Genomic DNA, 12,668 nt, shown 5'->3' on the forward strand with positions numbered 1-12,668 from the left:
ACAATCATGTGCAACCATCGATGTCGGATTAATGGGACTTGACTGTACTGAGCCTCAACAGATTGCTTGTGATCACTGCTGTTAGCATGTCTCTTCAAGGTGCTCACTCTAAAATTTGAATTTAGCTTTGTAATTGAATTAAATTGGCCATGATCTACACAAAAGCTGACATGTCGTAGTATTTCTTTCTGAGTTGTGCTGCAACCACGTGAGGTCATGAAGCCAGGTTTGTAGAATATTTCTACCTTTCTCGGTGTTTCTACCTTTCCTCTTTCACCTGGTCACTGTCAGGTTAGCCATAGGAAACTTTCTGTGTATCTCTAACACAACTTGTGGTTGGTGATTCTGTGGAGCAGGGCATTATCAGAACTATGACTACATTATCTGCAAAAATGTGTAAGCTCGATTCTGATTGGACCATTTGTAACTTTCAGCCAAAGGCGTTGATAGTAAACCGAGATGCACAAGGCAAAAAAAAAAATCAGGACGTTTACATTCAATAATTGAAGTAGCAGTCAGCGACTCCCATAATTATATCAACATGAATGCATTCGATGTTCCACTGAGCGTAATAAATATAATGCACAAATCAATCGATTATTATGAGAATCCTGTGAGGCCACTTCCTAGGCATAACACTGGTTGCTACATATATAAAATAAATCTGTATGGCAATTCACTTGTTATGATCGGAGATATATCATCTTAAGAAGTAAGTGACGTTTTTCAGGAAATTTACATATCCCAGATTAATAATCGGTACTGATGGTACCACCATCCTATTCACACCAAACATTTGTAATTTAAGGCAAGGGTAAAATATTTGTTAATAAACAGACTAAAATTTCTACATATAGAGAAAGACAATGTCAGCAAAAGCTGATGTTCAAAGCAAATATTGCCTCCTGTTGATTATTTGCAGCATAAAGCATGGTGTACTTTGAATAGATAAATACATCAACTTGCATGGACTGGTATTAACCATGTGGAGTCCTGATATCCACGTGGAACAGACTGCCTGAAATTGTTGCATAAATGGATGTACAAAGCCTGTTTAATAGGTCAAACTTCATCACATCTTTTTTGTTGCTCAACAATTCTCTGAGCTGTATGAAGATGGCCTGTTAATAATAGAGCCTGGACCGAACAAACCAGTGATTGATTATATGAGCATGTCTTAGGGGTATGAACTGTATGATAACGATTAGCCAAGCCATCGAGCCAGACCACGCAATCTAATATGTTTCGTCTTATGACAAGACTTAGTAGCTGGGGACCTATTCTAACCCGGAATCCCCATGGGGCTGACTTCATTACAACACAACCTTCAGGGTCATTGGAGTGAGTGAGTGAGTGAGTTGGGTTTAACGCTGCTTTTGACAGTATTCCAGTTTTATCACAGCGTGACAGCTTAATGTGGGAGGAAAGCCCGAAGTGATGCAGGTTTCAGACATTTACCACTTCGGTGAAACCCACGAGCCTGGTATGGTGCTGACAAACCTAGAAACATAATCGGGGCGAACCGAGATTCGAACCCACAATCATAGGTTTCTGGCGTGCCCAAGGGACGCAACTCTGCACAGTGAATTGCTTTGCCTTAGATGACTGGGCCACCCATGCCCCCTCAGGGTCATTGGAAGTTACCTGAAGCAACATGTAATCATATCTTGTCTTGTACAATTGTTCTTAACAAACAATAGAAGCTAGTTTGTCAACACTGTAAGCATGTGACGACACACAATCATCCAGATTGGCCACGGTAATCAACCAATGTTCATTTCCTTGAGTCCTGACAGCCATATATCACCTGTCAGTGAGTGAGTGAGTGAGTGAGTGTGTATGGTCTTACGATGTTTTTATCTATATACTAGCAATATCATGGTGTGGGACACCAGAAATGGGCTTCACACATTTTACCCATGACGGGATTCGAACCCGGGTCTTCAGCATGACGAGCAAACGCTTTAACCACTAGGCTACCCAACCACCCCCATATCACTTGTGAGTCAGTGAGCAAGTTAGTCAGTTTGGCTTAATGCCACTTTCAACAGTGTTTCAGCTTTACCATGTCAGCTTGATGAGTGAGGAAATACCTAAGTGGCAAAGTATTTTCAGACATTAACCATTTTGGTGAAACGAGCATTGGTACAGTGCTGACAAACCCAGAAACATAATCAGAGCATACCAGGATTCAAATGCATGATCATAGGTGTCTGTCACGCCTAAGGGACGCAACTCTGCACAGTGAATTGCTGTGCCTTAGACGACTGGGCCACCCATGCCCCTGCTATATCAATAACATGGTACAGCAGTAGCGGTGATTCCCTAGTCTCAAGTTAAATTAATCAGATGGTGCTGAAGGCAAGCAGCAGTGCTGGTTAGTTGGTTACTTGGAAAGATAATGAAAGAATAACATAAAATCATAGAACATGGCACCAGAATCTGGACGTTCTGGATGAGCCAGTTACCTCAACGTGAGATAACATCAAACCATTATCGATAACAAAGTAGACACAATTTAAGGATAACAACTTCTTTAATTACCAACTTCTTTATTACTGTTATTGTTATCGATAACTTGTGTCTACTTTGTCATCCATCAACTTCTAATGCCTATCAATTCATAACTTGCTTGATAACAGTGTTAGTATCTACACCAAAACGTTGCATTCATTGTAATAAAGAAATTGGAGTGAGTGAGTGAGTGAGTATGGTTTTACGCCGCTTTTAGCAATATTCCAGCAATATCACGGCGGGGGGACACCAGAAATTGGCTTCACACATTGTACCCATGTCGGGAATCGAACCCGGGGCTTCGGCGTGACGAGCGTACGCTTAAACCTCTAGGCTACCCGACCGCCCCGTAAAGAAATCGGATATCCATTGAACTGTCTCCCTTGTTAATGATTCATGCAGTGCAAAACATATTCATATGACAATAAATATTTCTGAGATGTGTTTTTTATAAATTTTCAAAAGGAAAGAATGTTTTATCACTGTTTCATTAGGTCCCTAAAAAATTAAACTATAACAAACCTTTCAAAAGTGCAATGCTAGCATAAATCATACGACTTGAAATACAAATTTGCACAACATGAAATAGAAAAAAGAGGAAAATCATTCATCGAAGAAAGGATGAAACTCAGCAAAATAGATCAAACATTCTCAGCAAAATAGATCAAACATTCTCAGCTAAATAGATCAAACATTCTCAGCTAAATAGATCAAACATTCTCAGCTAAATTGATCAAACATTCTCAGCTAAATAGATCAAACACTCTCAGCTAAATAGATCAACATTCTCAGCTAAATAGATCAAACACTCTCAGCTAAATAGATCAAAAGCTGTGAGCTACACGACAAGATGCCTGATGGAGGCGCTGGCTGGTTAGCTGTCAGGCAGATGCAGCAGTATACATGGAACAGACTGAACAAAACACACTACCTGGAGTCTATGTGCATGCCTGGCCTCGGACTCATGAAGGTGATGCTAACAACAAAGTAAGGCAACATCAACCTAGATGGACGGTCATGCGGGAGGGTCCAGTGTCACAAACAGTAAATCAAGAACGCTGACAACACGTGTAGGTACATCCAGTTTCATCGTCCAGGATGCAACATCAGGCTAACAAAATATCATTCTTGGTTGTCAAGCCATTAAACACTTCCCGTTATTATTTGTGTTAAAAATTTACTCAGGGTAAAATGCTAAAACATTGCAACCCTTGCATTCAGTTTTATATGCAGATTGCCTGAGAACCAATTTATTTTCTTAGCCTAACATGTTGCGTCTGTGTTGTATGCTAAGGCAGATTTTAAACAGTATCTTAATTTTACAGTTTCTGAAACCATTTACTTGACACTTATTTTTCAAGTCACAAAGCTGAGAACATGTCAAAACGTTTGGCAAAAGTAAGGATCACAATCGTCACGTCACATCCCATCAAGGGGAACGTATTATTTTTGCAAGAGAGTTTTCAGAAGAAAACAAATTCCTGTACAGTACCATTCACATTAAGAAAGTTATTACACATTTTTTCAAGCTTTGATTTGCCAAGCTAGAATAAGTAATAAATTAAACTAACAGCTGTATCCTCACTGTCATGAAGTTGGACACTGTCTAGAGGTGGTCAGGGGGCACTAATTGGAGGCGCTTAACATGAAGAACACGGCATGTGTTTATCCTTCTTTCTTTACTTGACAAATAGAATCTTTAAGTAGACTTAACAAGCATTCATGTGTCATATGAATCACGTCAATTCCGAATATTATGCACAGAAAAAAATTACAGCATACCCCTTCAGAGAATTCCGGTAAAGGAATGGGTGATAAGAAACTTGGTCAGTACAAATTGGAAATTTGAGATAAAAAAATCACCAGACATGTTGATTTACCATTTAAATTGTATTTTTTGTTCTGCTAGGCATTGTTTTCAATGCAGGGATTAAGATTACCTTGTGCATTTTCTCCTAAACTAAGCAAGAAACAGCCATCAGCTGTACACATGTTTTCTTGGAATCTACCGGCGATTGGGTTAAAACTTACCCAATGATACAACTTAAAGCATTTTGATGCACGGATCAGGAAAAATTGTATCTGAAACTATTTTTTTATCAGGAATAATATATTCCAATTTCATGTTATGTTAGTTGCAGCTTTTACTAAACATATTTAAAATAATAATAACCCTGAGCGTAGCACTTCAGTGCAGCTGATCGCTATTGCAGGTTACTTTTTTCACATGGAACAATTTGACCAGTCACTGTCGAGGCTCCCGCACACATGATCGCGAGAACTACATGTTGACATAGAATCGTCACACTACAACAAATATGACATGTAACGAGTCTAAGTAAGAGGGTTTGGCTTGGAAGGGTAGGGGAGAGTTTGGGTGAGTGAGTGAGTATGATTTTACGCCGCTTTTAGCAATATTCCAGCAATATCACGGCGGGGGACACCATAAATGGGCTTCACACATTGTACCCATGTCGGGAATCGAACCCGGGTCTTCGGTGTGACGAGCGAACGCTTTAACCACAAGGCTACCCGACCGCCCCGGAAGGGTAGGGGAGAGTTTGGGTGGTTTATAATTGGGATGGGATAGGCATGTCGACCCACTAGGCTAAGCTGGGGGACAAAGATAATGTCTCTGCTTTTACGTAATCTCTTATATATGTGTTCCTAGACTAGACATGTTTCAACGTGTTTCCCTTGTTAGGATGTGACCCGACGATGTAGAACACTAACAGCTATGCCATTCCTAATGCAAGGCTCTTTGTAAACAGGCCAGAATACCTTGTGTGGAAATGTCAACTCGTCCAGCTGTAAGATGTCAGTGTCAGCATCAGTAAACACATTTTCCTCAACAACCTTTCAACACAACTTTATCTACTAATTTCCCAGTGAAAGAAGTCACAATAGTCCTGTCCTCGATGAAAAAGGACACATCAATACGCCAAAAAGACATTTGAACTTGAAATAAATTTTTAAAGTCTTTTTTATACTTATAAACATAATCCTGTTTTGATAATCTAACTGTCATGACTAAAACAAAGAACACAAAAACATGCTATTAAATTGGGTGATGACAAAAATATTAAGTAAGAGGTGTCACTTAAAAACAAATGTTGTCTCATGTTTATGAGATTGATGAACCGACTATATCAAATATAGGACTCAGTCAAGACCTTAATGTATTAAACTGGAATTATATTGAAAAGAATTCACAATGCAACTTGTACAGTTTGTAGCAAATATTCAGCAGTAACATAAAAGGTTGATTGAGGTATATTGAGTCAAACTTTGCATCCAGACACAATATTTCATTCCCAGTAACCAGATATATTCACATCAATGCCACAGATTGTTAAGTATTATAAATAGAGAATCTCACCCTTGTGTCTTTTGATATCAACACACTCGTTGATAAAAGTGGAAAAACTCAGAAGCTTGCCAAGGAGTTTTTCCACTTTTATCGAGTGTTGATATATTTGCTCTCAAAAGACACGAGGGTGAGATTTTATTTATCATCCAACATCATTCTTCCAACTTTTTCAGTGTAGACTAATATGCAGTGTCTTAAGTGTGAAAAGTACTTTTAACAGCTTCAGTAGCAGAGCCATTAGTGATGTCATTTGATTGTGACATCATGGTAACCAATGACATCACAATTTCATTGCAGCAATATCTACAATGTAGATATCGCTTGATCTCACCCAAGCGATATCTCCAGTTTTGGATGATAAATATATTTTCCAGATTGTTCCAATTTTTTTGTTCACATCAAAGACAGCAAAACAAATGTTGCATTTTCCAGGTTTCCAAACTGACTTTCTATGCGACATACGTTGTTAAGTGACAACCTCCACAACTGTTGCATCTTACATGAACCGAGGTGAAGACAACTCAAGAAAAGGCGGAATAGAACCAACACGAAGCCAGCCATCACAGAGCAGGGCATGCATACCTTTTTTACCTTCATATTCCGCACTGAAAATATGCGCACTGTGTAGTGAGCCCTCTGTATTGTGTTGAGCAGCTTGACCGACATGCTGCCGTAGATCTCCAGTCCGTCACTCGGCCAGTACTGGTCACATTTACGCTGGAAACAGAGAAAAAATAATAGTGAGTTTGGTTTAACGCTGCTTTTAACAGTATTCCAGTTATATCACGGCGTGTCAGCTTAATGTGGGAGGAAAGCCCGAAGTGATGCAGGTCTCAGACGTTTACCACTTCGGTGAAACCCACGAGCACGGGTATGGTGCTGACAAACCTAGAAACATAATCGGGGCTAACCGGGATTTGAACCCACAATCATAGGTTTCTGGCGTGCCCAAGGGATGCAACTCTGCACAGTGAATCGCGGCGCCTTAGACGACTGGGCCACCCGTGCCCCCCAGAAAAAATAATAAGGATATTATATGAGAATAATATATTCAGAGAATATTACACGGGAATATCATATGAGAATATTACATAGAGAATATTATACAACATTATATGGAGATTATATGCAGAATATTACATGAGTGTGTAGGTCACGTTGATTTCACAAGTTTCAGAAATTCTGTATTCCATCAGTAAGAGCAAGTAAAAAACATGAATACTGACACCAACAAATCCATCCACAACACTGTAGTAAACCATTAACTGTTTGTTTGTTTGTTTGTCATTATTTCAGCTACATGATGGCGGTCTGTAAATAATCGAGTCTGGACCAGACAATCCAGTGATTGACATCATGAGTATCGACCCACGCAGTTGGAATATGATGATATGCATCAACCAAGTCAGCGAGCCTGACCACTCGATCCCTTTAGTCACCTCTTACGACAAGCACAGTCGCCTTTTACGGCAAGTATGGGTTGCTGAAGACCTGTTCTACCCCGGATAGTCAAACCATTACACTGACGCAGCCAGGACAGGATAAAATAACAACCCTTCATATCTGGCTTTCAATACATGCTGTTTTACATGCAGGCGGCGTATATATATGTCTGCCTTGACAGATTATCGTCATATGAATAAATCTTCAAATTCTTTGAAGTATTGTGTATTCCATCTACATCACAGCCGTCGGTAAAAAATCAAATCTGTTTGTTTTGTCTTGTTTCTTTGATTGTTATTTAACCCCGCACTCAGCAATATTCCAGCTACATGACGGTGGTCTGTAAATAATCGAGTCTGGACCACACAATCCAGTGATTGACATCATGAGCATCGATCCATTCAATTGGAAGATCCAAGGAGCCTGACCACCCACTCCAAGGTGCCTGACCACCCACTCCAAGGTGCCTGACCACCACCCACTCCAAGGTGCCTGACCACCCACTTCAAGGAGCCTGACCACCCACTTCAAGGAGCCTGACCACCCACTCCAAGGTGCCTGACCACCACCCGCTCCAAGGTGCCTGACCACCACCCACTCCAAGGAGCCTGACCACCCGCTTCAAGGTGCCTGACCACCACCCACTCCAAGGTGCCTGACCACCACCCGCTCCAAGGTGCCTGACCACCACCCACTCCAAGGAGCCTGACCACCACCCGCTCCAAGGTGCCTGACCACCACCCACTCCAAGGAGCCTGACCACCCGCTTCAAGGTGCCTGACCACCACCCACTCCAAGGTGCCTGACCATCACCCACTCCAAGGTGCCTGACCACCACCCGCTCCAAGGTGCCTGACCACCCACTCCAAGGTGCCTGACCACCACCCGCTCCAAGGTGCCTGACCACCACCCACTCCAAGGTGCCTGACCACCACCCGCTCCAAGGTGCCTGACCACCACCCGCTTCAAGGTGCCTGACCACCACCCGCTCCAAGGTGCCTGACCACCCACTCCAAGGTGCCTGACCACCACCCACTCCAAGGAGCCTGACCACCCGCTTCAAGGTGCCTGACCACCCACTCCAAGGTGCATGACTACCCGCTCCAAGGTGCCTGACCACCACCCACTCCAAGGTGCCTGACCACCACCCACTCCAAGGTGCCTGACCACCACCCGCTCCAAGGTGCCTGACCACCACCCACTCCAAGGAGCCTGACCACCCGCTTCAAGGTGCCTGACCACCCACTCCAAGGTGCCTGACTACCCGCTCCAAGGTGCCTGACCACCTGCTCAAGGTGCCTGACCACCCGCTCTGACCACCCACTCCAAGGTGCCTGACCACCCGCTCCAAGGTGCCTGACTACCCGCTCCAAGGTGCCTGACCACCCGCTCTGACCACCCACTCCAAGGTGCCTGACCATCCGCTCTGACCACCCACTCCAAGGTGCCTGACCACCCACTCCAAGGTGCCTGACCATCCGCTCTGACCACCCACTCCAAGGTGCCTCACCATCCGCTCTGACCACCCGCTCCAAGGTGCCTGACCACCCGCTCCAAGGTGCCTGACCACCCGCTCTGACCACCCACTCCAAGGTGCCTGACTACCCGCTCTGACCACCCGCTCCAAGGTGCCTGACCACCCGCTCCAAGGTGCCTGACCACCCGCTCTGACCACCCACTCCAAGGTGCCTGACCATCCGCTCTGACCACCCGCTCCAAGGTGCCTGACTACCCGCTCCAAGGTGCCTGACTACCCGCTCCAAGGTGCCTGACCACCCGCTCTGACCACCCACTCCAAGGTGCCTGACCACCCGCTCTGACCACCCACTCCAAGGTGCCTGACCATCCGCTCTGACCACCCACTCCAAGGTGCCTGACCACCCACTCCAAGGTGCCTGACCATCCGCTCTGACCACCCGCTCCAAGGTGCCTGACCACCCGCTCCAAGGTGCCTGACCACCCGCTCCAAGGTGCCTGACCACCCGCTTCAAGGTGCCTGACCACCCGCTTCAAGGTGCCTGACCACCCGCTCAAAGGTGCCTGACCACCCGCTTCAAGGTGCCTGACCACCCGCTCTGACCACCCACTCCAAGGTGCCTGACCACCCGCTCTGACCACCCACTCCAAGGTGCCTGACCACCCGCTTCAAGGTGCCTTACCACCCGCTCTGACCACCCACTCCAAGGTGCCTGACCATCCGCTCTGACCACCCACTCCAAGGTGCCTGACCACCCGCTCCAAGGTGCCTGACCACCCACTCCAAGGTGCCTGACCACCCGCTCTGACCACCCACTCCAAGGTGCCTGACCATCCGCTCTGACCACCCACTCCAAGGTGCCTGACCACCCACTCCAAGGTGCCTGACCATCCGCTCTGACCACCCGCTCCAAGGTGCCTGACCACCCGCTCCAAGGTGCCTGACCACCCGCTCCAAGGTGCCTGACCACCCGCTTCAAGGTGCCTGACCACCCGCTTCAAGGTGCCTGACCACCCGCTCCAAGGTGCCTGACCACCCGCTTCAAGGTGCCTGACCACCCGCTCTGACCACCCACTCCAAGGTGCCTGACCACCCGCTCTGACCACCCACTCCAAGGTGCCTGACCACCCGCTTCAAGGTGCCTGACCACCCGCTCTGACCACCCACTCCAAGGTGCCTGACCATCCGCTCTGACCACCCACTCCAAGGTGCCTGACCACCCGCTCCAAGGTGCCTGACCACCCGCTCCAAGGTGCCTGACCACCCGCTCCAAGGTGCCTGACCACCCGCTTCAAGGTGCCTGACCACCCGCTCCAAGGTGCCTGACCACCCGCTTCAAGGTGCCTGACCACCCGCTCTGACCACCCACTCCAAGGTGCCTGACCACCCGCTCCAAGGTGCCTGACCACCCGCTCTGACAACCCACTCCAAGGTGCCTGACCATCCCCTCTGACCACCCACTCCAAGGTGCCTGACCATCCACTCTGACCACCCGCTCCAAGGTGCCTGACCACCCGCTCCAAGGTGCCTAACCACCCGCTCCAAGGTGCCTGACCACCCGCTCCAAGGTGCCTGACCACCCACCCCAAGGTGCCTGACCACCCACTCCAAGGAGCCTGACCACCACCCACTCTAAGGTGCCTGACCACCCACTCCAAGGTGCCTGACCACCCACTCCAAGGTGCCTGACCACCAACCAATCAAGTTTGGACCAGGCAAACCAGTGGTTGACAGCATGAGCAATGATCATGAGGTATCAGGACACACATCAGCCAGGTCACACACTGTAAGCCCCTTCCTTGTAAGCTACTCCACAGCTCTACAACTACCATGTGTAACTTGGGACCTTGTCTCCACCCCTCCCGCACCCCACCCCCAACCCCCCTCCCCCAGGATGAAAGTCTACCTACCCTCCCTCTCTCCATGAGGTTCGTTATCATGACAATAACGCTGCAGTTTTGTTCCCATATCATTCTCCAGAAGTCGGCAAATGTCTGCGGCAATGGTCCCTGAGTGGCGATGTAAGCTTTTGGCTTCTGGTAACCCTGAAACAAATTGCAAAACAAACATTTCGATTAGATTTTACATAAAACTTTTGACCAAAATGACCAACACATTACCAGGTATTTGTTATTGGTTTCAAATAACCAATTGATTGGTTGATTGATTAGTTGATTATATTTCAGTCATGTATCATCAAATATTGATACGAGAAGGAAGACCAAAGTAACACATTGTAAGTTAATAAACATGTTTATCCTAAATCCCCCAGTCAACAAAATAACACAGCGGTAGAAACTAACATTTTTTGTTCACTAGTCTTAATAATGATAACATGTAGCAAAACCCTTAGAAATGGCAAATTTCTACTAGTCCTTCGGATACCTTGACTACAGGGCAGTTTGGCAAGGACTACAGGACTAGTGCCCATTTTTATCTCTGGTACAGCTACATCCTGGCAGAGTCTGGATCAGCCATACCAGTGGCATCTTCCCGAAGCAAGAGAGTTAACTGACTTTAAAAGTCCAGTTTCCACCCTTGCCGAACTTGGCTGGAATTACTGGGCTCGATCGTAACGCCATCAGTGGCTATTACCAGTTATGTCTCTTCTAAGCCTCTCCTATGGACCAATCATATTCCACCTTGTATCACTTGCGTTTGCTTCACACAAAATGGTGGCACCCAGTCAGGACGATCAAGATCTATTTTGTGATAAAACGGGTCTTACATCGCGAAATGCATCAAATCACGTGAGCACCTTGATTAAAAACATGAAAAGATATGGAAAATATCTACTGACAACGAGTTGGCGGTGCACATGCTTTGCAAATCCTGCAATCAACCGAAATCTGCACGACAGTTTATGAACCAGATTTCGATTTCGGTGCGCGATTTTGATTGGACTATGCATAGATTCGTTAGTCCAGCCAAAATTTAACTCCATAATACCAGCCTAGTTCGGCAAGGGTGGAAACTGGACTTTTATAGTCAGTTAACTCTCTTGACTCAGGAAGATGTACCAGTGGTTGTGAGGATGAGTAACAATCCACACCTTCAGTGTAAAATGATGCACAGAAAGACAGGCCTAATGTCAGCGAATCACTTCCTGACCGCTTAGAAGCTACTTACATCGATATAGTTTGCATTGATGTAATCGGAATGGCGGAGTCTCCCCAGTTCTGTCTTCAACACAACTCGAGAGTGGTCAACTGAAAACAAACACACACAATTAGCAGATTGAAACGGAATAGGAGAATGCAGTAGGGCAATTTACTACAGTCATGTCTAGACTAACATCTAATCTCTGAAATGAAAATATTTTACAGAATTTTTTTTTTATGTAATGGAGACCAGAGACTATTCATTTCCTGAACCTGCAGTAATCTAGACTTGCCAACTATAATAGACTTGCATTGGCTGTATTGGATATATTTGTTTCAGGATGAGATAGTTGATATACAATGAACACTTAATTAATGACCAGAAAGAGCAATACCATAATCCATTACTTCAGTATGGGCTTGTTGACATGGTATTTCCGTTGTTATGTGCCCATGGTAATGTCTTTGCATTGGGGAAAAAACATCAAAACTCATTGTATACGTGTATTATGTCTTTTCTTTGGAAAAAAGAATGTACTTTACTCAAGATAATATGGTATCCAGAGTCACCACCTAAACCTAATTAGTTTTACACCAAGCATGATATTCTGCCTTGAATCCCATTGCTTGCTTGCTTGTGAGTTGGTTAGTGAGTGAGTGAGTGAGTGAGTGAGTGAGTGAGTGAGTGAGTGAGGTTTTACGCCGTTTTTAACAATATTCCAGCAATATCACAGCGGGGGACACCAGAAATGGGCTTCACACT

The 12,668-nt window shown here is 45.3% G+C and overlaps 1 protein-coding gene across 5 annotated transcripts in view; it reads right to left on the bottom strand.

Annotated features, from left to right (window-relative positions):
• The window catches only part of LOC124144274 (tyrosine-protein phosphatase 99A-like), a 101,744-nt gene that overhangs the window by 16,749 nt on the left and 72,327 nt on the right, over positions 1 to 12,668 (bottom strand). For 4 of the 5 annotated variants that reach the window (XM_048396798.1, XM_048396797.1, XM_048396795.1 and 1 more), the window contains 4 exons: positions 11,934 to 12,013; positions 10,715 to 10,849; positions 6,467 to 6,601; positions 3,446 to 3,490 (listed from right to left, as the gene is read on the bottom strand). In XM_048396798.1, the coding sequence (XP_048252755.1) occupies positions 3,446 to 3,490; positions 6,467 to 6,601; positions 10,715 to 10,849; positions 11,934 to 12,013 (395 nt within the window). The remainder of the gene's footprint in view (positions 1 to 3,445; positions 3,491 to 6,466; positions 6,602 to 10,714; positions 10,850 to 11,933; positions 12,014 to 12,668) is intronic. The other variant, XM_048396796.1, reaches the window with a different exon arrangement.

The sequence above is a fragment of the Haliotis rufescens genome, unplaced genomic scaffold, assembly GCF_023055435.1.
Source record: "Haliotis rufescens isolate VD_foot unplaced genomic scaffold, xgHalRufe1.0.p SCAF_16, whole genome shotgun sequence".
NCBI classification, from domain to species: Eukaryota; Metazoa; Mollusca; class Gastropoda; order Lepetellida; family Haliotidae; genus Haliotis; species Haliotis rufescens.